Source organism: Vipera berus (genome assembly GCF_964194415.1).
Source record: "Vipera berus genome assembly, chromosome: 2".
Lineage (NCBI taxonomy): Eukaryota > Metazoa > Chordata > Lepidosauria > Squamata > Viperidae > Vipera > Vipera berus.
This window is the reverse complement of record NC_138203.1, coordinates 161,291,725-161,318,925: the sequence shown is the minus strand read 5'-3', so window position 1 is coordinate 161,318,925 and position 27,201 is coordinate 161,291,725. Positions and strand designations below refer to the sequence as shown.

Genomic DNA, 27,201 nt, shown 5'->3' with positions numbered 1-27,201 from the left:
AGGGAGACGGCTGGCACAGCCCCCAAGCTGCCAAGGGGCTGCCAGGAGGAGGGGAGGGGAGGGCGACTGGACTTCCCAGCAAGGGAGGGCTATTCCAGGAGTTCACAGCTTGACAAAATGCTGGACGTTTTCCCATCAATACGAGTCCCTTGAGTAGCCAAAGAAAGGTTAGAACACACATATACACAACTCTGCAGGAGTCTCTGCCTTGGAAATTGACAAGCAAGTCGTTTATAGAAAGGAAACATATTGGAAAAAGGAGCAAAATGTCCCATTACAAAAAGGGATGCCATACTAAGAGCACCCCCTGAGTTACCTAGGTATGCGACAGCCTGTTTTTCCACAGTGTTTTCTGAAAAATGTGACACAGCTAGAAGCATAGCCCTTTGGTGGTGGTGGGGGGGCGGCGGGGGCGGCAGTGGCTGCTGCTGCTCGGAATGAACCAAAAGGCATCGCATTTCCAACAGAATCTCTCCCTCCCTTCCCCACCGACAACTCGCCAGACTTGCCTGCCACAGCAACGTAAGGAAGGGCCACCGAAAGCGAGAAAAGCTAAACTAACGACATTGAGGCTAATCCACAACACACCATCCTCAGCCACGAGAGCGTCTTACTAGCCATCCAAATTACATACATGCACCTGGGCATCTCTGCGCACACGTGCACACGAAGACCGGGCCGCCTGCCTGCGTGAGCATCACAATGCAACCAGGTGCCTGTCCAGGGGGGGGGGAAATATGGACCCTAGGGAGGGAGGGAGGGTGGGTGGGTGGGGGAGCTAGTTGTATTCAAAGGGAAGAGGATTGGGGATTGCGGGAGAAATCTTGGTCCCTGATCCTTCAGATTCCAGAGGAGCCAGGGTCTGCCTGTTGGAATCCTCCACCCCTTCTCTGCCACGCCTCTGCTTCAGCCTCCCGTCCAGAAAGTGCACAGCCTGCTGCCCCCTTCATCCATCAGCTCTGGGTAGAGGCGGCAGTGGGATCCTCCAAGGGGTGCCGCTCCTTGACAATCACAGGACCACCAGGTCGGGGTTGCGTAGCTGCTGGTAAATATGAAGAAGCTTCTCCACTGTTGCATCCAAATCATTCCCCAGACACAAGTTATCCCGGAGGGACCGGGCTTCCTTTAGCAGCATCTGACAGAACAGAATAACAAGAGTTGGAAGGGACCCTTGGAGGTCTTGTAGCCCAACCCCCCCTGCTCAAGCAGGAAACCCTATACCATTTCTTCTTAAAATAAAACCTCCGGTGTTGGAGCACCCACAACTTCTGGAGGCAAATCCTTCCGCTCATTAATTGTTCTAAATAATTGTCAGGAAATTTCTCCTCAGTTCTAGGTTGCTTCTCTCCTTGATTAGAACGGTGATTGATCAACAAGCCAACCCAAAATGGTTGCCTTTGCCAGCAGGCTCATGCCCAACTAAAGAACATGGTTTTCGAAGCCCTCCTCCCCACCTAGCCAGACTTCTGCAATGCACTTTATTTGGGGCTGCCCTTGAAGACACCTTGGAAGTTACAATCCAGGTCCTATTCTTCAGGCATTCTATTAGCTACCTATAAAACCGATGACATTTTTCTATGCTCAACGGCGACTGTGGCCTCCAAAGATGTTCCAGCTTGTCCTGTCATCTAATGAGGGCTCGCTCAAAGTCTGGCAGCCCCACCACAGGTCTTTCCTGATATATCCTACTCATTCTGCAACATGCCACCTCCAAAAAGAGACCTGGCCCATTTGGTGCCAATATTTTGCAAAGCTGTGAAAATAATTTCTAGCAGGCTAGCTATCAAAACTTAATGGTGGTTAGTCTGCCACTTTTTCTTCTTTTATAGGTTTTTGGTGGGAGAGTATTAGTCTCTTTTGTTTTAAAGAGGAGAATCATACTGTTTTCTTATATAGGTTGCTTTTATGTTTTTATACGCTACCTAGAACCTGGTGATATAGACTGATACATAATGCAGATGGTCCTCACTTAACAACCGCCCCATTTAGTGACCATTAAAAATTACGGTGGTGCTTAAAAAATATGACTGGTCCTCAGTCATACAACCATCAAACCATCTTGTGATGCGATCGCATTCAAGCGCTTCACGGCTGGCTTCCAACAAGCAGAGTCAATGGAGAGGCCAGCAATAAAAACAAAAATCGTGGTCACGTGGTGTCTCCCTTAATAACATCATTGCTTAGTGATGGAGTCCCTGGTTCCCACTGTGACAATTAAGCAAGGACTGTATCTACGTATTCAATTCAAATCAGGTGATTTTCCCCTTAAAACCTTTCTCCCTGCACAAGACTGCGTCGTCCTGCAGCTATTCTGTGATTCAGGATTGGCAGAGTTTGTTATGGCCAGGGCTTCTGGTCTTCATACAGAAAGATCCAAAGCACCTTTTTTTCTATTTTTGTTTTCTGGAGCTTTCTGGCTGAAAGGATCTCTTCCAAACAGAAGGCAGAAAACTCTCCAGCTGGACAAAGTAGGAGCGTAGGCAGACTATAACAGAGGTGTCTTGATGGGGACCCTTGGCAGCTGTGGTGGTAAGGTTTCAAATTATCCCCTTATCATTTTATACTGGGGGAGGATGCTATTTACTGGATTTCTCTTACTCTCCCTCCAGCTTTTCTGGAGCAATATTAATTTGTGTATATAGTAAAACAGTTAAGAATATGTTTAAGCTGAGAACATCAATTCTAAAATCTGCTAAAATCTGATGGCCCGGACAGAAATTAACTCAGTGGCTACACATAGGTGGCTCAGAATGAACGTGTTATTTGCATAATTAATCTGTGAAACCTATTACAAGATGTGGTGAGGGTTGCTGACTGGCAGTCTGTAACGTGAGCAGATAAATTGATCTGAGGGCAGATCTAAGGCCATTAGATTCCAAAGAGTAGACAGTGCGGAAAGCAGGCCTCAAGACATCAACTGCAGAGGAATTTTAATCCAGTCAGTCACTGTCTCTCAGCCCAATCAACCTCACTACTGTTGTTGTGAGGACAAATTACAGGCAGTCCCCAACTTACAATCATTCATTTAGTGACCATTCGAAGTTATGGCAGCAGTGGAAAAAGTGATTTATGACCAGTCCTCGCACTCAAAATTCAGGCACTTGACAACCAGCATGTATTTACAATGGCTGCAGCATCCTCACCCTTTCAACCTTCACAGTCATCTTCTGACAAGCAAAGTCAATGCAGGAATCTGGGTTTGCTTAATGACCATGTGATTTGCTTAATGACCGCAGCAAAAAGCTTGTAAAATTGGGTGTGAGTCATGTAATGATCTCCTCATTTAGTGATATGGGGGGGGAGTCCCAGTCTGAATCATAGTCAAAAATCAAGGACTACCTCTAAATGTCTACCTTTAGCAAGATGTAAATCTTTTGAGCTTGCACACAGATAAAAATGGTATTATGCCTATATGAAATGGTAAGATATCACTGTATCTCTGTCTCATGCCAGAGGTATCTTATTGGCTGCTGTGGGAAACATAGTGCTGGATTAATATGCGCCTTGTCCCGGGGGTAGCAGAGCTATTCAGTTGCTGTATATAAAACCAGGTTGGGCAATGTGTATTTCCACGACTGGGGACAGGGAGAAAAGTTACAAGACAAAACTCAACCCTCAGTGAAATCCTCAGTTGCATAAAAGGTTCCACTGTGAAATCACAGGGCATGCTTTATATGAATGTTTGCTTTTAGCCCTGGGCTAAGGCAGGGAAGGAAAGAATGGTATCACTAATCAAATTATGGAACACATAAATAGAACGAACACAGATGATTCCAGACTGGCTGAGGCAGACAACAACTATGGAATAAGCCGTAAATTCATTCCCTCATTGTTTCTGTCAAGCCAGATTCTGAAACTAAGATGGTTCAGCCTCTCCAATTCCAATGGAGTGGCTTATTGACCATTCATTGAGCAATCATTCAAAGTTAAGATGAAGTTGAACAAATGAACAAATGGTAGTTACAACCAGTCCTTGAATTTATAGCTGTCATAATCTCCCCCCCCACAATCACATGATCAAAATTCAGACATTTGGCAGCCTGCCCACATTTACAACCGCAGTGTGCACTTCAACTCTCCACTCTCCTATTTCCTGTCCCCCCCCAATCTGCTCTTTTGGCTGCCCTGCACTCCGCCATTGCCACCTACCCCTGCTGCCCTTCCCTCTGATCCTCTTCCTCCAGTACCTCGCTGAAAGGGCAGAGATGGTGGTGATCTCTCTCTCTCTCTTTCTCTCTCTCTCTCTTTCTATATATATATATATATATATATATATATATATATATATATATATATATATATATATATATATATATATATGTTTTCGTAGATATTCACGGGTACAGGCAAGACCTACATCTCTATCTCGATAGATAGATAGATAGATAGATAGATAGATAGATAGATAGATAGATAGATAGATAGATAGATAGAGGAGTTGAAGTAGAGGTGAACCAGGAGGGCAGGAAAAGTGTGAGGCCCTCTCCTAATGACTGCACGGTCCTTGCTTAACAATCAGGACTACTGGAACTGCGGTCGCTAAGCAGTATGATCATATGAGGTTTCACCATTGCTTAGCTTAGTAACAGAAATTTCAGGCACAGTAGGAGTCGTTAAGCAAGGACGACCTGTATTCTGAAATTACAGAGCTCAGCCAAGTTCTCCCACAGCCAGCTTGAAACAAGTGTGCAATGCACACGTGCTTCCTCCAGTGCCTTGAGTCTGGGTAGTTGCTCACCTCATGGTTGGCTTGGATCTGGTGGAGATACTGCACTCGAATATCCGGGGGAGAAGACTCCTGGGCAGCTTGTTCCAAAATCAGAGTCTGTGTTAATCAAATACAAACACAAAGGACTGATTAAACCCCTCCTGTTTGAAGCAATGGTTTCTTCCATATGGTCCCACCCAGGCTCTATGCTCTGCAGACAAGGGCCTTGTTCATCTGTTACCCCAAAAGGAACTCTGCCTGGAATTAAATATGGAAGGCATCTACGGTCCTTGGTGGCGTTAACACCCTGGAATTTCCTCCCCAAACTGGTCCAGCTGGCTGCTTCTTTGTCATGCTTTGAGAAAAAATTGAAACAGAGCCTTCTTTTCTATCTTTCTTCCTAGTAGCCCTGCTTTACTTTACCACTTATCTTTTATGTATATTTAAGCATTTTTTAGTTTGCTGTTTTGACGTTGTAATACTATTGGTCCTAACTGTTATTTATTCATTCTGTTATTACTCATTGATTATCAAACAGAGTGTATAAATGAGTGAAATCAAGAAAATAAATGTCAGGGCAAGGTGAGAAATCCAACTAGGTCTTCAAATCTGACCCCTTGTGCTTTTCAAATGTGAAGTGATGATGGCCTAACAAACTCCTAAAGCAGAGGCCCCCAACTTATGGGCCGCAGCCCACTACCGGGCCGTGGCCTCCTGGCCACCGAGCCATGTGAGTAGCTGGGCAGTGCATGCGCGTGTGTGTGCATGCTCATCCCCCCTTGTGCCATTGTTGCCACAAGGGTTGTGTGGACAGCAGCAGCAGCGCCACTAATATTGCACAGGCAGCGGGAGCATCTGAGTGGCAGATGTGCAGCGGCGTGCCACACACAGGTGTCAGCATTGCCACGAACCTTGCGCAAGAGGCAATCAGGCGGGCCGGGGTGCGAGCCTAGCACAGGGCGGTGGCGCAATTATGCTTGGTGGTGGCATTGCCACGAGCCTGGCAGCGGCAGCACCACAAACCTCACACAGGCGTCATCGCTGAGAGCCTCATGTGCATGCTCGCAGCAGTTTGTGTGGTGCGCATGCTTGCGGCCTGTTTGTGTGCGTGCGTTTGCTCATGCGCACGTAAGGCCCCTGCCCCTCCCTCTCCCACTGGGCCACCAACCCAGAAAGGTTGGAGACCCTTGTCCTAAAGGATTGGGCCCAGCACCTCTGGGTTTCCTACTCTCCTTTGCTTTAGGATATACTGTCATTCCCACCTCTCACCTATGAAGTCTTAAGGAAACCCAAATGATGTGTCAAAGTAGATATTTTATCATTCCCAAAAGGCAGGATTTGTAAAGAGGAGTATATTTCACATTAAAAACCCATAACACAATCACAGCAGTATAGAGGCCTATATAAAAATAACAGACCTGCTTTTTTGTTCCCTTGACAACCTACTACACGATTTTTAAAATGTGTTTATTATTTTTTCGTGCTGCCATCTCCTCTGCGAGGTAACTCTGGGCGGACGATGGGAGAAAACCCTGAACAGCCTTTGCTTCTTAGCATGAGGACAATGGAATATTCACTCCCTTTCTTAAGAGAGAGGAAGTCTATGTGGCTACAAGACTGTTCCATAGATCAGCCCAGATTTTGGGCAGGGCAACAGGAAAATACCACGCAGCCCCACTCTTGATGGACTTCAACCTAAATCTCTTTATCTTGTTTGTGCAACCAAAGTTTTCAGGATATGCTAGGCAAACATCCCGCCTTCCTTCACTCTGCCACAGCACATACCTGAATGCGCCGAACCACAGCATGATGCAGCTGACACATGTTTGCCAGGGGAGACCCCTGGATGACAATCTCCACAGCTTGGATAGGACCTGCTGGGCTCAGGTCACTGACTGTCACCTGGTTGGAAAACAAGAATGTCACTGCCATCAGTTTCACTGAGCGGCGAAACTGAGAAAGCAAAGTAAGAAAGTGTCAATCATCTTTTTTTTTTAAGCCTTTCATTTTGCAGGGCTGAGCGATCTCTGTTCCACACCGCTGACACTCAAAGAGGAAAAAGAGAGAGGAAGAGAGTTAGGGTTGCATCTTACGTAAGAGTGCTGAAGGCCGAACAGCATTTTAAGGATAACAACTATTATGTACATTTTTTTTCTTTCTTTCTTTCTTCCACGTTCTGAGCTATTTCGTCTGGAAGCACAATATCCCTTTCCCAAATTTACTTATTTACCAGTGCTTTTTTTGTAAAAGAAAAAGGTGCCGGGACTCACACATGTCATACAACCTGCCTTGCCTACCCTACAAGGTTCCATCCAAAAAAGGTGCCGGAACTCCGTTCTGAGCGTTCTATGAGAAAAAAAGCCCTGCTTATTTATATGATTTATGCCCCTAATTTAAGCTAAGGTAGAAAGCTTGGAGAGCACGTCACTGGAGTGAAAGGAGAGCCAAGTGGTTTTTCCAGTTCACTGAAAAGGCGACATTGTGCTTTAGCCAGTCAGCATGCAGTCTGACCTGTAGCAAAATTTAGAATGGAAACTCTGTATGTGGGTAGTCCTCGACACAGTTTGTTTAGTGAACAGCTGAAATTACGACGACACTGAAAAAAGGGACCTATGACTGTTTTTCGCACTTACGACCACTGCAGCATCCCCATGGTCACGTGATCAAAATTTGGACGCTTGGCAACTGACGGCTGCAGTGTCCCTGGGGATCATGTGATCCCCGTTTGTGACCATCTGACAAGCAAAGTCAATGAGGAAGCCAGATTCACTTAACAACCGTGTTACTAACTTAACAATTGCAGTGATTCACTTGAACAACTGTGGGAAGAACGGTTGTAAAATGGGGCAACATTCACTTAGCAATGATCTCTCCTAGCAACAGAAATTTTGGGCTTAATTGTGATCGTAAGTCGAGGACTCCCTGTACTTCAAGCTTTACATACAACCCATCGTCTAGATGGAAAGAAACTGGCCCGATGAATACAGCTGCAGTGCCATTGTCTCTATTTCTTCTCTAGCAACACTGAAAAATCTGCATGCTCCAATATATTCAAACTACTGAAGAGAAAATAGTTCAAGTCTTCACTCAGTTAAAACTGGGATGGGAAGACCGTGCACCTAACCAGGATCGATCACATATACAACTCCAAGAGCCTTGGTGGAGCAGTGGGCTAATGCCTCCTTAAGTAACACCAGCTGCCTGCAATTAGTGCAGGTTCGAGTCCCAGGTTGACTCAGCCTTCCATCCTTCCGAAGTAGGTAAAATGAGGACCCAGATTGTTGGGGGCAATAAGCTGACTTTGTAATAATGCTGCTTGTGGGGGGGGGTGAAAGCCCTAATAAGCAGGCATATACATAGAATGAAGGCTATTGCTAAGCACATTGGTTTGTGCTTTAGATTGTAAGCCGCCCTGAGTCTTCGGAGAAGGGCGGGATATAAATGGGATTAAAAAAAAAAGAGCCACCAAATTCAGATTCTAGTTCAAGAGTAAGAATATGGCTAACACAAAAAGTAACACACTTTAATAGTGGAGAAAAGCTGCAGTGAAATGCAGGCCTTCTAGACAGACTTTAAGCTAAAATTCCTTCTCACGTACAAGAAGTTCCTAAACGAAGAATCAAAATCCTCCTCCCATTTCTCAATATATCAATATTATTCTAATATTTAGGACACATGCTCTGCACAACATATGTCCAGCTCTTCGAAAGGGGTCACTTTAATTTTTGGGAGAAGAACCCTTGCAGTCAAAGGAAATGAGACAGCTTGATTGTCCTCCAATGAAATGCATCTTCCCTCAGCTGGGGCAGGAGGAACCGCACTAAACACAATGGTATTATACTTATGTACGCCAATCCAGAAGAATCTGGTCATCGTCCAGGCTTAGCTGGCCTCTCTCTCGTATAAGAATTAACCAGCTATGGTTGGAGTACACAGCCAGCAACTCATGGCAATAAGACCCAATGTTAACGATTAACGATGATTAATTGTTCCCACCAATGGTGGGAGATTAACAAGTCAAACCTGACTAATTTCCATCTTCCTGGAATCATAGATTTTGGGCAGCCCTGAGTCAAATTTCCTAGCTAGTGTAGGAATCCAAATTAAAGCATCCCTGGGAGATGACTGTGAAGTTTCCACATCAATATATCCTCGAAGGAGAACCCATCGCCTTTCTTCATTCTGTCAGAACCTCTGAGATCTGTGTGGTTTCCACCCTGAAGCAATTCTAGAAGTCTTGAAGACCTGGTGGTGCTCTACAGTTTATTGGTTATGTTTTCTACATGTGTTTATACTGAAGATCTCATTTCAATTATCTATTTGATATTGTGCTTTTATCTTCTTTTGCTATACTGACAGCTGCCCAGAGTCAGTGTGGAATCTGGTGGTGCCTAAATCTGATTAGCCGTTTCTATAACAACAAGCCTATCTAATCAGAAAAAAACAACAACCAAAGTCAAAGTTTCACGGCCCAGTTACAACTCCTGCCTTGCCTCTCCGATGTTCAGCTGCACTTTGCCTCCATCTGGGGCCAACCCTTGCATGACTGCCACCTCCTGGCTCCGAAGGGCATCTGCTTCACCATTTTCAGCCAGCAACCATCGCAGCACAGCACTGCACAGCGGCACTTCTAAGCAAGGAAAACAAAAGAAGGGAAGAAGGGCAACCTTTGTTATCTGAAAAGCATGAGGATCTCTGGGGATCCCTGACTGACATTTCCCGGATTCTCCCACTGGCTTTTTAAATATACTTAAGAGTGGGTAAGTCTAGGATGCGTTTTTCGAAAGACAACTGGACTTTTGTTTTTTCTTGGAAGACATTTCGCTTCTTATCCAAGAAGCTTCTTCAGTTCTGACTGAACGGTGGAGGATGAAAGGATTTATATTCATGGCATTCAAAGAGTTAGCACGCTTTCTGAGAGTCGTTGAGGCCACTTGGAGGTTTGGCTGCGCCCTCAGGGTCACCTGAATAGTGCAAATGGGTGTTCCACTCTTGGAAGTAGTGCTAATGACTAGATGACTACAAGGAGTGTAAATCCTTCCATCCTCCACCATTCAGTCAGAACTGAAGAAGCTTCTTGGATGAGAAGTGAAACGTCTTCAAGGAAATACAAAGTCTAGTTGCCTTTTGAAAAAAGCACCTTTGGGACAACCGACAACCGGCCCGGTTGACTGAGAATCTTCATAGATAATAAGTCTAGGACATAGGTAACTTTATAATAAAGATGTTAGGCTGAACTGATTGTCTAATATCCTGTTGAATGTAAGGGCCCACCTTTAGGAATCTGAGGTCACGACGGTATAAATAAAAGACTCCCAGTGGACTTTTTAGAAAAAGATACATAATAATTTTATGTTTTAATTGTAGAGCCCCCCCCCCAGTTATCTATGAGTGAGATGGGCAGTCTCCAAATTTTTTATACATATTTAAACACACAGATCTAAAAACTCTCTGCTCTAGTGAGGTGGACAAAGGAAATATCTGCAATCCCAGTCTATCACTGCTTGCAGTCCTTGCAAAATATTCCGAATCTCGACATCTTCCTTCCTGCGACACTACCGTGTTGAGGACAATTGTGCAAATTTATACCCAACATCATACAAATGTAAGAATTTGAGTATCCTTATTATTTATTGCTTGCCTTCGACAAAGTATCCACTGTAGTCTGGGCTGAAATTAATTCTCAGGATTAGCCGTAAATGAGGATTTGCTCATGGCCACACACAGTGCACTACTTGCATTATTTTTAATTGCCAAGAGGAAGGTTATCCAGCTTCTATCACTGGTTTGGCTGCAACATTGCCCCTTGCTAACCCAAAGGGTTTGGGAGTAATTTGTAGGCTTTTTGATGGTGGAAAACTCATTAAAACCCAAAGATGGCTATTGCTGGCTTTCAGTCTACTAATTTGACATCCTCTGATTCTGGAAAGGATTCTGGAGGACAGCGGTGGGAAACCTGAGACCTTGCAGATGTTACAGAACTGCAATTCCCAGCATCCCTCATCACTGCCATGTTGGCCGGTTGTGTAGCAACATCTGCAGAGCCACAGAGCCCCAACCTTTCTTTTAGAATTGTGCTGCATGTGTGAAAAAAAACCAAAACAAAATTACAGGAAGTTATATCACCACATAACTTGGCCGAGAACATTATTAACTGGTCCACTGACAAGCGAGACCTCCCAAGCCTCTCACAACAGCTGCCTTGCAAATAAAAGACATTTTTCTTTTCAGGGCAAACAGAGCATGGGAGCTCTCAATGCAGGTGGGCCTTGGAGGTGCTAAACCTCATGAAGGGCAAGGAGAAGACAAATGACAGGACGTTTCAAAAGTATTCACAGGTAACACACACCTGCACAGAAGTCCTTCAAGGACGTTTTCAGCAGTTCAGAGGATACCTTGATTGAAGCTACAGTTGGAGCCAAGTAATTTTCATCTATGATATTCAGTCCCTTTGGGACAAGCTCATCATTCTCTTCCATGCTCTTGAGAGATTTCAAGAAGGTTTCAACTGGATCCCCAGGGACAGAAATGGCCACAGCAGCTGGGCTAGCTTCAGACGTTCCCTTGTTGTCGTTCAAGCGAAGGCACTGCAGAAGATCAATGATGTCTTCCCTTAAGGGCAGGCAGATGCCTTCTCTGTCCAGAGCAAGGCCAGGGGAATCGTCTGAGAAGAGGTCATCCAGAAGCTCAGTGGATTCAGAAACAGTGCCTAAGATCTCCTGCAAACTGTAGTAGAGCGAGCAGGAGACGGTGAAAGGCAGATTTAGTTTGGAGCCTTCGGCAGGGCTGACTGGAAGGGTCACCTCTGTCTTGTTCCCTGGAAGAAGCTGATCTATAGGGAAGGTATAAGTGGTGGCAGAATCTGAAGTGGTTTCCTCAAAGTCACAGGAGTTGGCAACTAGCTGGACGCAGAAGGTCCAGCCACGCTCCAGGCTGCATTCACTTGAGTTTTCCAAAATGCAGGAGATTGTCAAGGTGTCCTGAACCAGCATATGGCTCCAGTGGGCCGCGATAGTGCATGTGATGGGCTTTGGACCATTCTGGCTTGACAGCAAAGCTGCACTCACGTTCATCACTTGGTTCAGGCAGGTCAAAGCTTGATTTTTTTGGTCCACAGCTTTTTTTAGGGAGGACACTCTGCAGGTATCAGAAGAGAAAGAAACACTGAATAATACTGATGGCAAAAACTGCGTAAGAAATCCATATGCAAAAGACAGATAAGCAATGGAAAAATCTGTATGTCAGAACATGTTGAAAACTGCTAGCCCTTTGCGTGGCTTTGTCTGAAGGCTCAGCCAAGTGACCAGAGGGCCTGCAAGTAGGCTATGTTGGCACTGGGCTCACCTCCCTTCCTCGCCGAAGCCTGCAGGCCAGTTCTCGAGGCAAGCTTCCAATGTGAGCCGCAAAGCATGTACTACTCTTCCAGAAGCCCTTATTCCTTTGCTTCTTCTGGTTCCACTGTCACCCCTAACAGAGTTTCCTGCATAGCTGTCACTTTCACCCATCAAGCCACCACTGCCATGTCTCCAGCCTTGCCCGTTGACAGAGCATGCCGCAGCTCACCCTTCCATCCCACTGCAGGATTTAGCATCAAATCCTTGTGCAAGAAAAAGCTGCTCACGCAGGACAATCCAGGTAGCATTAGCAAATGCTTCCTGGTGAGCTTCCCAAGCCACCAACATAAAAATGCCAAATTTGAACTCTACATGCAGAGATGCCATTCATAGAGGTCAGCTCTTACCTTTCGGAGACATGGCCTATCCCAGACAGCAGCTCTTTGATCCTCTGCCCAGCTTTGTCAGCGTTCATCTTGAGTGGCTGTGTATCATCTGGGCTGCACAAGCCACAGGTCATGAGACGGCCTTTGGCGGAGAGCGCCAAAAGTTCAGATTCTCCTGAGCATGGTGGCAACGTAGAAGAGGAGACAAGCAGAGGAGAGAGTTCAAAACCACGGGGAAGATTTCAATCTGCCTCCCCAGCAACAGATCAAAGAAACAGAACTTGGAAGTGGGAAGGTTACATAAAGCCCTAAAGAGCCTTCACCCAGGAGCTCCAAAATGGCTCCCATATTACCATGTTTAGTGTCACTGGAGGAGAAAATGATTAGTCAGTGGAAGGATAATTGAATAAAATTTAATTTTAAATTAATTCAAAAGTAAATCAAGTCAGTTTCTGTTCTTGTCCTGATCCACCTACTTACCTTTTGGAGCAGAATCTCTTCATCTCCCCTACAAGCGTCACTTTGTAGGGGAGATGGGTGACATATACATGTCACGCAAAGGCCAAACCTGCTTTTAAAACCAGTGTGCTGCTTGTATTGTTGTAATCTAGTGTAGTGGTTAAGGCGCTGGCCTAGAAACCAGGAGACTATTAAGTTCGAGTTCCGCCTTAGGCACGAAAGCCGGCTGCGTGACCTTGGGTCAGTCACTCTCTCTCAGCCCAACCTACCTCAGAGTGGCTGTTGTGGGAAAAACAAGAGGATGGAGTATTATGTGTGCCCTGAGTTACTTATAAAGTAATAAAGGTGGGATAAAAGACTAATAAATACAAATAATCCTCATCCTACAACCATATAGTGACCATTAGAAGTTACAACGGCCCTGCAAAGTGATTTGTGACCATTTTTCACACTTACGACTATTGTAGCATCCTCACGGTCATGTGATCAAAATTGCAGTGTCCTAGGGTCATGTGGTCTTTTGCGATCCTCTGACAAGCAAAGTGAATGGGGAAGCCAGGTTCACCTAACAACTGTGTAACTAACTTAAGAACTACAGTGATTCACTTAACAAAGTGTAGCAAGAAAGGTCATAGAATGGGGCAAAACTCAACGGCTGTCTTGCTTAGCAAGAGGAATTCTGAGCTCAACTGCGGTTGTAAGTCGAGAACTACTTGTAAATAAATGTTCAAACCATGAGGGATGTGTACTTCCCCACACAATATTCGAACAAAAAAAATTTCTTCAGCTTTTCCAAACAGGCAAACATGCTGGCTGAGGACTTCTGGGAGTTGAAGTCCACACATTTAAAACTGTCAAGTTTGAAAAACACTGTCCTAGAACCATCTGAGTATAAAAGCTCTGGAACAACTATGCTGGTTTGGAATTCTGGGGTTGTAGTTACAGGACAGGAGGGAAGAGATGGGTAATCTAACCAGCATTTGCAAGAGAGCTTTCATGATGGAACAAACTGCAATACCACTGTCTCTGCCTGTGCACATGCCCCTCGATATCCCTGTCACACCAGATATTCAAAAGAGTCTTTCCTTTTACAAAAGAAAGAAGCAGGCACATTGCCAATTAAACCACAACTCCAAACCACATTTATTACAATAAAACGGCAGGTGGCTGCAGCACAGTGTTTTATCTGGAAATGTGCCCACCTATTCAGGAAAAAGATAAAAAAAATAAGTTGGAAAGGAGACTGAGGATAGAAAATATTTTGCATTGGCGGGAGGAAGTCGAACAGGAGCAAAGAAGATCACAGGAGAATTAAAGAGGTAATGGGAAATAAAAAGTGTATTGGCTATGTTGTAAGTATAGGCGTAGTGGCATATTGGTTTGTTTGTACATCCAGCCTGAATTTGGGCTGCCTGAGTATTAAGCTACGGATAACTCTTCTCCTCAGCCTGCAGGAAGAACTGCAAGAAGAGATCATCTCTCAGTCTGTCCTGGAAAAGCGAAGAGCAATTTCTGTGCACAGAAACTTAACTTCAGTCGTTGCCACACTCATGCTGGGAACAAAGCCATTGTAGATTCCTCCCCCCTCCAGAGGGCAGAGAAAATCGGTGGCCCAGGAGAGGCTTAGAGAAATGAAAAAGAAAGGCAGCAGGCTCAGGATTGACCAAAGAAAAGGCAGCAGAAGAAAAAGATGGCGGCAGTTTCTTCTTCTTCTTCACCATTTCTTACTCAAAAGCAAGATCCCAGCTGTTTGCTGCCAGGCAGGCACCTTGCCCTTTCCAGAGGCCAGTGCTTCATACAGAAACTGGGAAACTGTAAGTTCAAGTTCAGCTTTAGGCATGAAAGCCAGCTGGGTGACCTTGGGCCAGATACTCTTTTTCAGTCCAGACCACCTCACAGGATTGTTGTTGTGTGGAAAATAGAAGGAAGAACGAGCATTAGATGTTTGCCAACGTGAGGGTTTTTTAAAAAAATAATAAAGGCGGGATATAAATTAGGGAGGGAGGGAGGGAGAGAGAGAGGGAGGGAGGGAGGGAGGGAGGGAGGGAGGGAGAGAATGAATCTTCCCCCACAAAAGATCACAATATGGAGTGATTCTGAAAGTTGGGGGGAGGGCAACAACATGGGGCAAGGGGCAGGCAGAAAACCTACGGGCAACTGTATATCCAGGGATGTTCCTGTCCAGAATCCTTATCCTAGTTCAGGGGTAGGCAACCTCGGCTCTTTTATGACTCATGGACTTCAACTCCCAGAATTCCTGAGAGTTGACGTCCATGAGTCATAAAAGAGCCGAGGTTGCCTACCCCTGTCCTAGTTGAACGCTTAGTTTTACTTTCCAGTGACCCTTTCCGAATAGAACAATATCATCCTAAGATGCAAGGCCTTAGGGAATTAGGGTTCAGAAATTGAAGAAAGAGCCGCTGGGGAAAAGAAGGGGTACAGTAATAACTGACCCCCCCAAAACAAAATCTGGGATTGAACGGAGAACTGCACTTCCTGAATGTTAAGAGCCTTTTAGAATAAAACTTGCTGCTAGATCTCATTAGCATGTAAAGAAGGTTGAAGGAGAAAAAGTCTATTAACAGCTCAGAAATTAAAGCAGCACTAAAAATAAAGCCTATAGTGGGCCAGAGAGCCAGCTTCTCACATGCTGCACAATTCTAAATCTCCTCCCTGCTGCTTTCGGAAACTGTTTCACCACCACTACAATTTGTCCACACAAATAAAACACTCCCAGCTTTCTTGCTTATTCTTCCTTAGCCAGAGATTACAACATTTCCCATTTTTTTGCAGAAACAGTGGAACACCTTTAGGCAAGGCCTTTCCACTATACCTCCAAATACCTGGATGATGGGAAGGATGGGTGCAAAGTCATTTGCTTTCTAAAACCTTGTTGATAACTAGAGCAGCTGCCTCACCCCCCCTCTTCCCTTCCTTTGAGTTCAAATGGGAGACAAATGGCCTCCACCAAGCCTTGCTAGAAAGGAAGTCTGTTTCCTGCATACAGGATCTGTATGCCTCTGGCATGGTGAGGCTATTTTGCACAAGAAAGGAAGAAGGGGTAAACTGCTTAGTTTCCCCAGGTTACAGCATTTCAGAGCCATTTTGTTGAAAGGAGGCAGAGCTCTTGAAATGCAGTTTTCTTGAACGGGCTGAGTTGATCAAGCTTTTCTCTGTACAAAGGCCCGAATCAAGAAAGCATCACATCAGTATATAATGGCCATACAGCCTTTCGCCGAAGCTGCAAGGGCTGAGCTCCTTCACCTCAAATCAAGACATCCCTGTCTGACTGAGCAAGTATGATATGAACAAGCTACAGAAAATGGTCTTAACAAGGAGAGAGGGAGTAGAGCGGAGGAAAGGGAACAAAGAGTCGGTTTGGTTTAGTGATTTAAGGTATCAAGGTGGAAACTAGGTGCCTTAGTTGAGTTCTAGTCTGGCCTTAGGCATGAAAACCAGCTGGGTGACTCTTTCTCAGCCCAATTCACCTCAAGGGTGTTTCTTGTGGGGGAAATAGGAGGAGGAAGGAGTATTATGTATGTTTGCACTTTGAGTTGTTTATAAAAATAATGAAGTCAGGACATAAAACAAACAAACTTTTTAGCTGGTCTAGAGCTAGGCCAGGGGTAGGCAACCTTCGCTCTTTTATGACTCGTGGACTTCAACTCCCAGAATTCCTGAGCCAGCTGGTTCAGAAATTCTGGGAGTTGAAGTCCACAAGTCATAAAAGAGCCAAGGTTGCCTACCCCTGAGCTAGGCAATCTAAGACCTCAGAGCTGCTTCTACTTATGTATTCAGTTTTGCTGCCCTTCAGATCAGAGTTTCTGAGACACCATAGAATGCCTTCCTGCCATTTTGAAGTGGAATGCTGGACCAGAAAACCAGAACAGAAGCCAAGCCTTGAGTCGATAATGGGCAGATTTGGAATTTAGAAAACATCTTGCAAGTTGGGCAACCTGCCCATTCACAAAATAGCTGCACAGGGAACTAACTGGTTACAAAGCACCAATTTACCAGTATGCCAGCTCTTCTTCCTGCAAACTGCACTCTATGATCTATTACTTCTGTCATTTTTATGGGCAGCTAGATAAGAGGTTATAGCCACATATACTTATATTTTTAAAAAAGTCCTTTTGGAGCCTGGAGACATTCCTGGAAATTATTGTGTTGGAGCCTGTGACATCACATTATAGCATGCCAGCTTCCCTAAAAAGGTTTTCCATTAATCCCTATTTGTTTATTAAAAAATGAAAACCTTATGAAGAATAGGAAGGCCAACAATGTGTCCACAGGCACATTGACATCTGTGGGCAATATGCTGGACATGCACTATCTCTAAGACCTGGAAGAGTGTTATCATCATTAAAAAGGGAAAAAGAAAACTTTGAGAACTTCTACTCCTCTAAGAGGAAAAACTGGAGAATCTTATTTGTGTAAACAACATAAAGGTAGTCTTTGACTTACAACCATTCACACTGTGACCGTTCAAAATTACAATGGCACTGAAAAAAGTGATTTATTTCCCTTATGACCATTGCAGCATCCCCCATGGTCACATGATCAAAATTTGATCACTTGGCAACTAATGTATTTATGACAACTGCACTGTCCCACAGTTATGTAATTGCCATTTGTAAACTTCCCAGCTGGATCAACCAGGGATTTGTCTTCTGACTAAGGTCTGCATCTCAGGGATTGTTTGACACATGTTGGAACACAGGCACACACAACTTTCTTCTTTGATGTGGCCACCTCACAAGCCCAATGCAGCAAAACACTTGTTGCTCTGACAACCTAGGGGCAAAAGGCTCTCTCAAGGCCATTTTGGGCCTAAGAACCATGAGGAAAGATCAGTGTTAAAGAAAATCTTCTCTTGAACTTATCTGGAAGGGATCCCTGCTTGTTCTGAGGTAATTCAGATAGGCCTCAACTTACAACCATTCATTTAGTATTTGAAGTTACAATGGCCCTGAAAAAAGTGACATATTTTTCACACTTTTCATAGCCACCTAACAACCATATTACTAACTTAACAACTGCAGGGATTCATTTAACAACTGTGGCAAGAAAGATCATAAAACGGGGCAAAACTCAATGGCCGTCTTGCTCATCAATGGAAATTTGGGGCTCAGTTGTGGTCATTGGCTGATGACTACCTGTTATCATGGACCAATTCTTTTCTAGCAAAAGAAGTGGGGCAAATCTGAATCAGCACTGGAGCCTAGATCATGATACATTCTGGCCATACCACTACTTCCTCGTGTCTTGTCTCCCTTCATAATTTACTGCAGGCAGTCCTCCAGCTACAACCATAATTGGGGCCTTCTCATTACAGTTGTAAATCGTAATGGCCATAAAAACATTTGTGGCTGACCCAATTTTGTGTTTTTTGGCAGTGGTCATTGAACGAACACAACAGTCGTAAGTGTGAATGCTGCGGTTGTTAAGTGAACACTGTGGTCATCAAGTGAACCCCTTGTTCTCTATGGCATGGTTTTGCCAAAAACTGGAAGGGCTGGTTTTTGGCTCTTTACGATGCTTTACCATTGTAAAGCATGGTCACGTGACTGCACCACACTACAAATGGCCATAAAGGCATCCATATTGCAAAACACCCAAAGCGCTGCCTCATAATCATGGGGAGGGGCAGGGTGCAACTTGCAATCCAAGTCATAAATCCCCTTTTTCAGGGAAGATCATAAATTTGAATGGTTGCTATGTGACCGGTTGTAAGTCGAGGACTTCCTGTACTGATAGGTTCAATAGGAGGCATCCAGACAGGAGTCTCGTGTCAAGGATTACTCTACCGTTCCAGACCATACACCTCTTCTGATGGTCTAATACCTTCTGACTCCCGGGAGGATAAGGAAAGCGCCACCACACTGCAGATACTCAAGCTGGCAGGAGACACAGCTGAAGGAAGGGTCCCTGCTGAAGGCTCCACTTTTTCAGCCTCAGGTGTGCTGCTCTCTAAGTCAACCGCATAGATGTCAGAATGGGTGCTGTAGTACATGCAGCTTCCCCCACTGCAGGCTGCACACAGAACTGGTCCTTGTAGATAATACTCCCGGAGCTCTGGGACTTTGACTTCTTCTCCTTGAGAGGCCTTGATGGCCACCACTTTACCATAGTGTCCCAAAGCCACAACACAGTCACAACCCAAGCCTCCATAGCCTGGATGCTCCTCCACACCTGGGGATTTCCGTTCAGTCCTCAGGGCCCCAATGAAGACCACCGGCTCCTCCAGATGGTGAAGGATCTTGACAGGTGAGTCTTCCCAGCCAAGGCCCCCAGGGGAGCTCAGGGCCTTCAAAGGCACGGAACACAACTGCCCATCAGGGAAGCCACAGAGGATCATGGGAGAATCCAGCATGGCAGCATCTACGCCAAAAAGGAGGCTGAAGAGGGGCTCCTCCAGCACGAACCCCCCAGAATGGCGAAGTCCCTCCCAATGGTCACTGGCGCCAGGCGCAGACGCATAGCACAGCACTGGGAGGAAGTGGGTTAAAGACATATCGCCATCATTGCTTGTGCTGGTGGTGATGTCCACATGGCTGACTGGCTGATGTGGCAATTTCTCCTGGCCCTCAGGGCCTGGGAGTTTGTGGAGATTCATGCACCACTTCTCTTGGACTTGGGAAAGGGTGATCAAGACATCATTGAGCAGCGTGAAGGTGCAAAGTGTGGCATCAGGGAGAGCGCAAGCATCACAGCCCATGGGGAAGATGCTGGAAAAGAAGTCGCTTTCCTCACCATCCGTCTGCTTCACTAACCTTCAAAGCAAACAAGAAAATCCTCTCAGAGTAGCCAAAGGGAGAAAACTCGGAAATAGCACTGGCAAATCAGAAGGTTTAGCATCCGCTTCGCTGAGCTGGATTCAGGAATGGGGAAAGCTGGGTTAAGACGGATAGAACAACACCTCTGGAGGGAAGTTTCAGCCCCTTAATTTTTATTTTATTTTATTTTATCTAAGAATACTTTTTAAGGTGCTTAGAACCTGGAAAAGAATGGCAAAAGAATGGCAGAAACACACAAACACACACAAGGGACAACTTAGATGCGAGAGCCAAGAACAGGGCGCCCTGCAGGCTACATTAGAGGAAATGCTCTATCTGGGTCAATGGGGCTGGCAGAGAGATTTGAATGCTCCCCTTGCATTCAATCTCCCACATTAAAAAGCACCAGGTGTGAAGCTGCTGTTTGCACGTGTTGCATGATGGTATTAACAGTTTCGCTAAATAAGGAAAGACAACCTCAGGAAGGTGATGAGCTTCAGGGTTGAATTATCACGGTCTTGACAACCGATTTCCTGATGTTTCGCCAGATGTTTTGAATGGTTGGCCTGCCTCTGAAGATGCCAACCACAGTTTCCAGCAAGCCATCAGGAAATCTGTTGTCTAGACCAGGGTTTCTTAAACCTTTTGGTCTTAGGACCTTTTCCTGTGTTTAAAAGTTAGGGAGAATCCCAAAAGAGCTCATAATTTTTATACATTATGTCTATCAATATTTACCATATTAAAAATTAAAACCTGCACATTCATATTTATCAAATCATGTAAAAATAACAATATTAAATATTAATGTATTTTTTCATGAAAAAACTGTTCTTTAACAAATTAAAAAAAAATGAAAAGAGTGACATTGCTTTAACGTTTTGCAAATAACTTTAATATCTGGCAAATAATTTTGATTTCACGGAGCCTGAGAGGGTCTTGGTTTGACCTCCAGAGGTCCTCAGAGCAGCCTTTAAGAAATGCTGGTCTAGACCAGGGGTAGGCAACCTCGGCTCTTTTATGACTCATGGACTTCAACTCCCAGAATTTCTGGGAGTTGAAGTCCATGAGTCATAAAAGAGTCGAGGTTGCCTACCCCTGGTCTAGACCATGGTCACTAAATCTTGAGGCTAAGCACTACCCAGCAGATACTGCCCATGCAAGCATGTTGGGGGAAGGAAAAGACAAACCTTGATTCCCATAATGCCAAGGTTTCAGTCAATGCTCAGGATTGCATGTTTTGATAGCCTTCCCATGTATCTACAGTAGGTTCTAGAAAACTGGGTGTATAATGTTGGGCAGGATGGTTTTGTTGCTCATTGTTGGGGGTCTAGGCTTCAGGATTTGGGTGATACACCTTGTTTAAGGTCACATTCCCCATTAAAAAAAACACATCTGCAATCAGGATCCTCCTAAATCCAGTACTGACACAGAGAACTGTGTAAAAAGATCTTTTGTGATACGTATTCAGTTTTTGCTGAACTTCTGCATAGAGAGCTGCTGTTGGTGACATATATCTTGTAATACCAAGATGAGTTTATTACACTGTGCTTCTTGGCACTTGAATGTGGTTTGGAAGTTGCTTTTGGCCCAGAAACTAGTAACAGATGGATGAGTAGTACTTCTCCCCCCCCCCACCCACCCACCTCCACCCTATGTATTGCAACTTCAACAATCTTCTGTTCTCCGAACCTAAGGTATCCTTGCCTGAGGAATTTGCTCCTCTTGCCCATGACTCTCAACCTTCTGGAAGCATCCTGCATTCTCCAAAGAATCCAAGTTCTCTCTCCTGCTAGTTGGTACATTAGAGATGCCTCTTAGAGTACCTTCATGTTGCTATCTCTTGCTTACTTCCTTCAAATCCCACTTTTGCATACATAGCCCATCTTCATCCCCTATCATAAGCATACCTCCATATCAGCTTAAGGGAATTAGATGACATCAACAGCGAGATCATTCCCAAAGCTCCCAATCAGATTTTCTACGAGTCATAGAAATTCAGCCCATTAACTGGCATAAGACCTCCATGAGCTCAACAATGGTTCTGTTGGCTACATCTGTCCAACAAGTCAGAGCTATCCTATCCTGTCCTATCATGTCCTATCCATCTCCTATCCTATCTTCTGTCCTGTCCTGTCCTGTCCTATCCTATCGTTACATTCAGAAGTTACGGGTGCTCTATCACTGAAGCTTTTCAAGAAAAGACTGGACAGTCATTTGTCTGGAATGGTATAGGGCAGGGGTTCCCAACCAGGGGTGCTCGCGCCTCCTAGGCGTGCGAGACGATATTCCAGGGGGTGCGAAAACTTGGGTTTTCAAAATTATAGTGTATATGCATAATTTGTTGCTGTTATTTCAAACTTTTGTAAGGGGTGCGAGAATATATCAGAAGCGTTCTAGGGGTGCGCGGTATAGAAAAGGTTGGGAACCCCTGGTATAGGGTCTCCTGCTTGAGCAGAAGACCTCCAAGGCCCCTTCCCACCCTATCATTCTATTTTTTTATGTTCTATGTTTTAGTCTGTGTGATCACTCCAGCCTTTAATTCAAGAATTTTAGGCAAGGGATGAAGCTTGAAATACTTAATGCCATCACATTTCATCCCTCACCTGCTTTGATAGTCCAAGGACACGCAATAAATGCCAACTCCAGCACAGAGAATATACAGCTGATGGTGGAGGGGCAAGAGCTCCACATGCCAGACTTGATCAGGAAACCTGTAGACAGCCTAGGAAGAAAATGGGACGGGGGAATCACAAAAAGCCTTCAGTAGTTCTCCAGGTAAAATAATGCATTAGCAGACATCTTTACAGCCCATTTTCTGGTTTATAGACTCGCAGTAGACCAGGCACATAAATACACATCCAATTGGTCATCAGTAGCCCTGCCTAGAATGAGCAGGGAAGACTTTCCCTCATAAAATCTGCTCTGGTTCCAAATAAAACAAAGTGTACATTATTTACTATCAAACTACAAATAGTGCTTGTTTAATTGCTAAGCAACACGGTTGTTAAGGAAAACATCACATTGCCACAATGGACTCACTCCCTCACTTCTGCCACAGTCATAAAGTGAGATATCACATGACCGTGACTTGCAATTTTACTGCTGGCACCTCTATGGATTCTGCCGTCAAAAGCCGGCTGTGATGTGTGAAAATGATAATCACATGACTGCGGGATGCTTGCTGTGAGAGTGGTAAACACCAGCCAGTTGCAAAATACCCAAATCTTGATCAGGCGACCATGGGGACACTGTGACAGGCGTAAATGTAAGAACCGTTACTTTTTCAATACTATCATAATTTTGAATGGTCACTAAACAGGGCAGTCTACCTATAACCTTACCTGGGTGCTTAACACTTATTTCATTATAGGAGATAAGAGCCTTATACCATAGAATTTATCCTTTTTTTCAATTGCTATTGGTATTGGTATTGCTACTTGGTGCTCAGTATTGCTTCTTGGTTAGTAAAATAACACTGAGTAGGTGAAGACTTCTCCACCTCTAAGTTAAATGGGAGAAATTACACCTCAATTTACCCCCACACACACACCCATGGCAGTTGTCAAAAGCAAGAATGCAATGCCAGTAAAAAAGCTGGTAATCTTGCACCCCCAGATGCCACAAGCTTCATCTGGGAAAAAAGTGAAAACCAAAACAAGGGGGAAATCGAAAATCTGTCTCTCCAAAAGCCACAGCAAGCTATATCATCGCCTGTCTCAACTACTGCAATGCAAAGGGCTGCCTTTAGCGACCATCTGGAAGCTTCATTTGGGAGAGAATACAGTGGACCAAATGCTCACCAGCAGACATCACTGGAGCCCGTAAGCCCTGCGGTGCAGGCTCCGCTTTGGCTGCTCATTGGCTGAGCAGTGCGGATGTTAATCTACAAAGACCTTCATGCTTGGCAACAGGTTACTGGCAGAACTGCAACACCCTATGAAAATGGCCTGTGCTTGTGGCAGGAGAAACCAGCGGCTACTCCCTGTTTTTGGGAGGTCTGGAGAGTTAAAATGAGAGGAGGGGAGAAATATTTTCAGACTTGCAAGGATCCATTAATATAATCTTACAATAAAAGTAGAGAGCTATTACTCCTGCTTCTACCTTGACAAACTAACAGCCACTGAGAGCTGGATGGATAATCTTGAGATAGAAATCTACTAAAAGCAAATAAGTTGCTGCCTTGTGCAGACTCAGACCCAGCATCTTCTGAGTATGTATCATTTAAGACACCTCAGCACATCTAGTCTGAAACCATTTTCTGTATATTCTCAACTAGAGGGAAGCTTGAAGTAAATCTTATTTGCTTTGTTTCTTTATCTGAGGATGTTATTTTGCATGTCATTGCTCCCTTTTAAGCCATTAACGATGGCTGATATGTCATTGAACAAGTGGCATATTATATCCAAGATGGGGGCTTCCATTTCAGCAAGGAGAGAACAAGCAGCAGCCAACACACACACATCTGTCTGCAGTCAAAGCTGCAACAGCATTGTAAGCACAGAGTATCGAGTATCATCTACAAATGAAAAAGCCCTGCAAAGTCTGTATTTTTATCATTTGTGTGAGAAATGAATAATCTATATGCATATCAACCTATTTATTACCTATATTTCTATGTGAGTGGAAAATGCAAAGTTCAGCTTGTTATTATCAGAATAAATTTCTTAGGTAAAATCAAAAGTTTATTTTATTCTTTTGATTTTACCTAAGAAATTTATTCTGATAATAACAAGCTGAACTTTGCACACTTCCCACTCACTTAGAAATATAGGTAATAGATGGATTAATATGCATATAGATGCATTTAATTATTAAAGGGATGCCTTTAATAAAGGGTTTCTAACCTCAATAACTTTAAAGTGTGCGATTTCAACTCCCAATGTTCCCCAGCCAGCATGCTGGCAGGGGATTCTGGGAGTTAAAGTCCACATACCTTAAAATTGTTGAGGTTCAGAAACATTGCTTTAATATATGGAGCTATGGTTTAGATCTTGGAATCAGCACTGGAAAATCCAGGTAATCTGGAGAAAATATATTTTATTATGTATCAATTGTGACAATATAGCAAACAGAAAACATATCTTTCATTTTATAGTTCAACAAGACTACTCTAGAAACAAAAGGCAGATTTGCAGGGACAGTTTTAAGGGGGGTGGGAGAGAATCAACACAGACTGATGTTAAGAATTGGATGCTGCACGTAGATGACTTATGAAGAACAACCAATTTGCTACCAAAGGTTGCTATGGTGAAAAAGATATCATAAAAAAATCAACAGAAAAATCTAAATTAAGGATGTAGACAGTTAAGAACGTCTCTGCATCTCACATATTCTCTCTGCCTGTTTTATAGAAAAAATAATAATGATCCAAGGAGTCTTTCAAACATGAAGCTCTGGTTTCCAGATTATTTATTTAAAATACCAGATAAATAGGGAAGGAGGGAGAGCGGGAGTATGGGATGATCTTGGAATCCAGTTAGAATAATGCGATGTGGAGGGTAGAAAACAAAGCATCAAATCTGTCTGGGTTAATCATATAGGATCCATTTCACTTTGATTCTTTCTCTACTACTATGCCATTCTTGTTATTAAACCTCACACACTCACACACACACAGCTATGTGTTTGCAGTGCATTCTACTCATCTGTTCTCTGCTCATAGGACAGACTCTTGAAAAGAGACTAGTTTTTAAAAAAATAACAGATTAGAAGCTCAAGGACTGATGAAGGAAAAACACAGTGTCCTAGTTTCAGCTACATTTCTGATCAAGTTTTAGTTTAGTCAGAAGTAGCATAAGAACTAACTGTATGGACAAAGATAATGCAGTAGATCTCCTTTGCTCCAATCCAGAACTATGAAGGGCAGAATTCATTTTCTCTGCTGTCTAATTTTCTCCTAAAAATTCATGTGCAGGAAGACAACTTCCAGCACTTATTTGCAAAGCATTTCTGGTCCCGGATAGCAGCCAAGCCAATGTAAACTGATGGTCTTTGAAAGCATCCTAAAATGATGAATAATAAAAAAATACCTGTGACACGTATATTCACCTTCATTTGTAATATGCTGGTCACAATCTGATCGCTGAATGGATCCCATACTGTCAGATATATTTTATGACTGGGATAGGTAAACTGGTGCCCTGCAGAAGTTCTGGACTCTTTAGTTCCCAGAAATATGACAAATTACAGATTTTGTAGCCCAAGTTATCCCCCATTGTTCAGAAAGTACATTGCATGTAATTATTGCTTTTCTTTACCCAGTTTCCTCTGGTGCAAAAATTTGCTGTTTGAACTAATTCTCCTAACAAAGCCACAAAAGGCACTTTACTACTTCTATCTTTGAGTCTCCTCAAGGGAAGTAGCAGAGAAATTCAACATTCTGTTAGGGATATCATTATTTTTTATGTGTTGCAGTGATGCTCTACTTTTTCTCTTTTTAATCCAAATGCTGTATTTAGAATTAGGATTAGTGACATAAGGTATATATGCAAAGAATTCGCTTTGTGCTCATGTGCTGTATGAACATGTTTATTTTTAGCATTTATGGTGTTGAAAAAAACTCACGATAAAATTACAAACTGGGAAAAAGCTACCATGAAAATGAATGCATCTCTTCACATCAGATTTTACCCACCAGGTTGAACTCAATTTACAGAGATGTTTGGGTACACCCATGTAGCCTTCTTGCCAGTATGGAATGGTTTGCCAATGCATTTTTGCAGAACACATTTTTAAGTTCCCTGTCTAGTCTACAGACCTGAAATTCCTAGAGGTTTCCCATCCCAATACTAAGCAGGGATGACCCTGCTTTGCTTCTGAGATCAATCAAGGTCAGCTTGATACAGCAACCTGCTGCAGACATACATCAGTGGGATTTAATCCATTCTGGCATTCTCTGATGCTTTGGACCACAATCCCCATCATACACTAAGTAAAGAGCAGTGAAAGTGTACTTCATCATATCTGGAAGCTGTTAAGACGGGGGAAAGTAGCTTTAAGCTAGCACTAAAGGATGCAGTATGAATTGCACCTGTACTACTCTTTAGTGCTTAGACAATGCATTGTTCTGTACACTGATGGGAGATATTAAACCAGGTTAAGAGAGATCAACTATGATTCGGTAATTATTAAGATACTAGTGTTTTCAAACTTTTTAAGGAGATGCTGCTGTCGTGATCTTTAGAGGCTCTGCCTCCCTCGGCCGCCCCATCAGCGTCAAATTGCCCTAACATAGCCTCCCAGCATCTGACCTGATTTCCAGCGTCTCTATCTCCCCATGGTTTCTGCCCCTGAAAGAAGAGAGCTTGGGCTCGGCTAGCAGGACCAAGCGCCAGTCCAAGACATACCTTCATCAGCCGCCCTTCTTGGTCGTAGACATAGACGTACTCGGTGCCATTGGAGAGGTAGATCTGGTTCTCGTGGCACAGCACGCGGGGCTTCCCAGCTGCCAATCCCCCAACCGGGCAGCAAAATCCCGCCAGGTAATCCACCCTGTGCCCCACCTGGGCCATGACTGCCGCTGCCAGCCTGGAAAGGGG

At 44.1% G+C, this 27,201-nt stretch overlaps 1 protein-coding gene across 1 annotated transcript; it reads right to left on the bottom strand.

Annotated features, from left to right (window-relative positions):
• Nucleotides 1-216: 216 nt before the first annotated feature.
• Nucleotides 217-27,196, bottom strand: FAAP100 (FA core complex associated protein 100). Its single transcript, XM_081320938.1, has 9 exons — nucleotides 27,010-27,196; nucleotides 22,267-22,385; nucleotides 18,732-19,660; nucleotides 12,450-12,603; nucleotides 11,058-11,845; nucleotides 9,202-9,338; nucleotides 6,494-6,610; nucleotides 4,739-4,825; nucleotides 217-1,135 (listed from the first exon to the last, which is right to left on the bottom strand). The coding sequence occupies exons 1-9, from the start codon at nucleotides 27,172-27,174 to the stop codon at nucleotides 1,010-1,012; spliced, it is 2,622 nt and encodes an 873-aa protein (XP_081177064.1). The 5' UTR covers nucleotides 27,175-27,196; the 3' UTR covers nucleotides 217-1,009.
• Nucleotides 27,197-27,201: the final 5 nt, after the last annotated feature.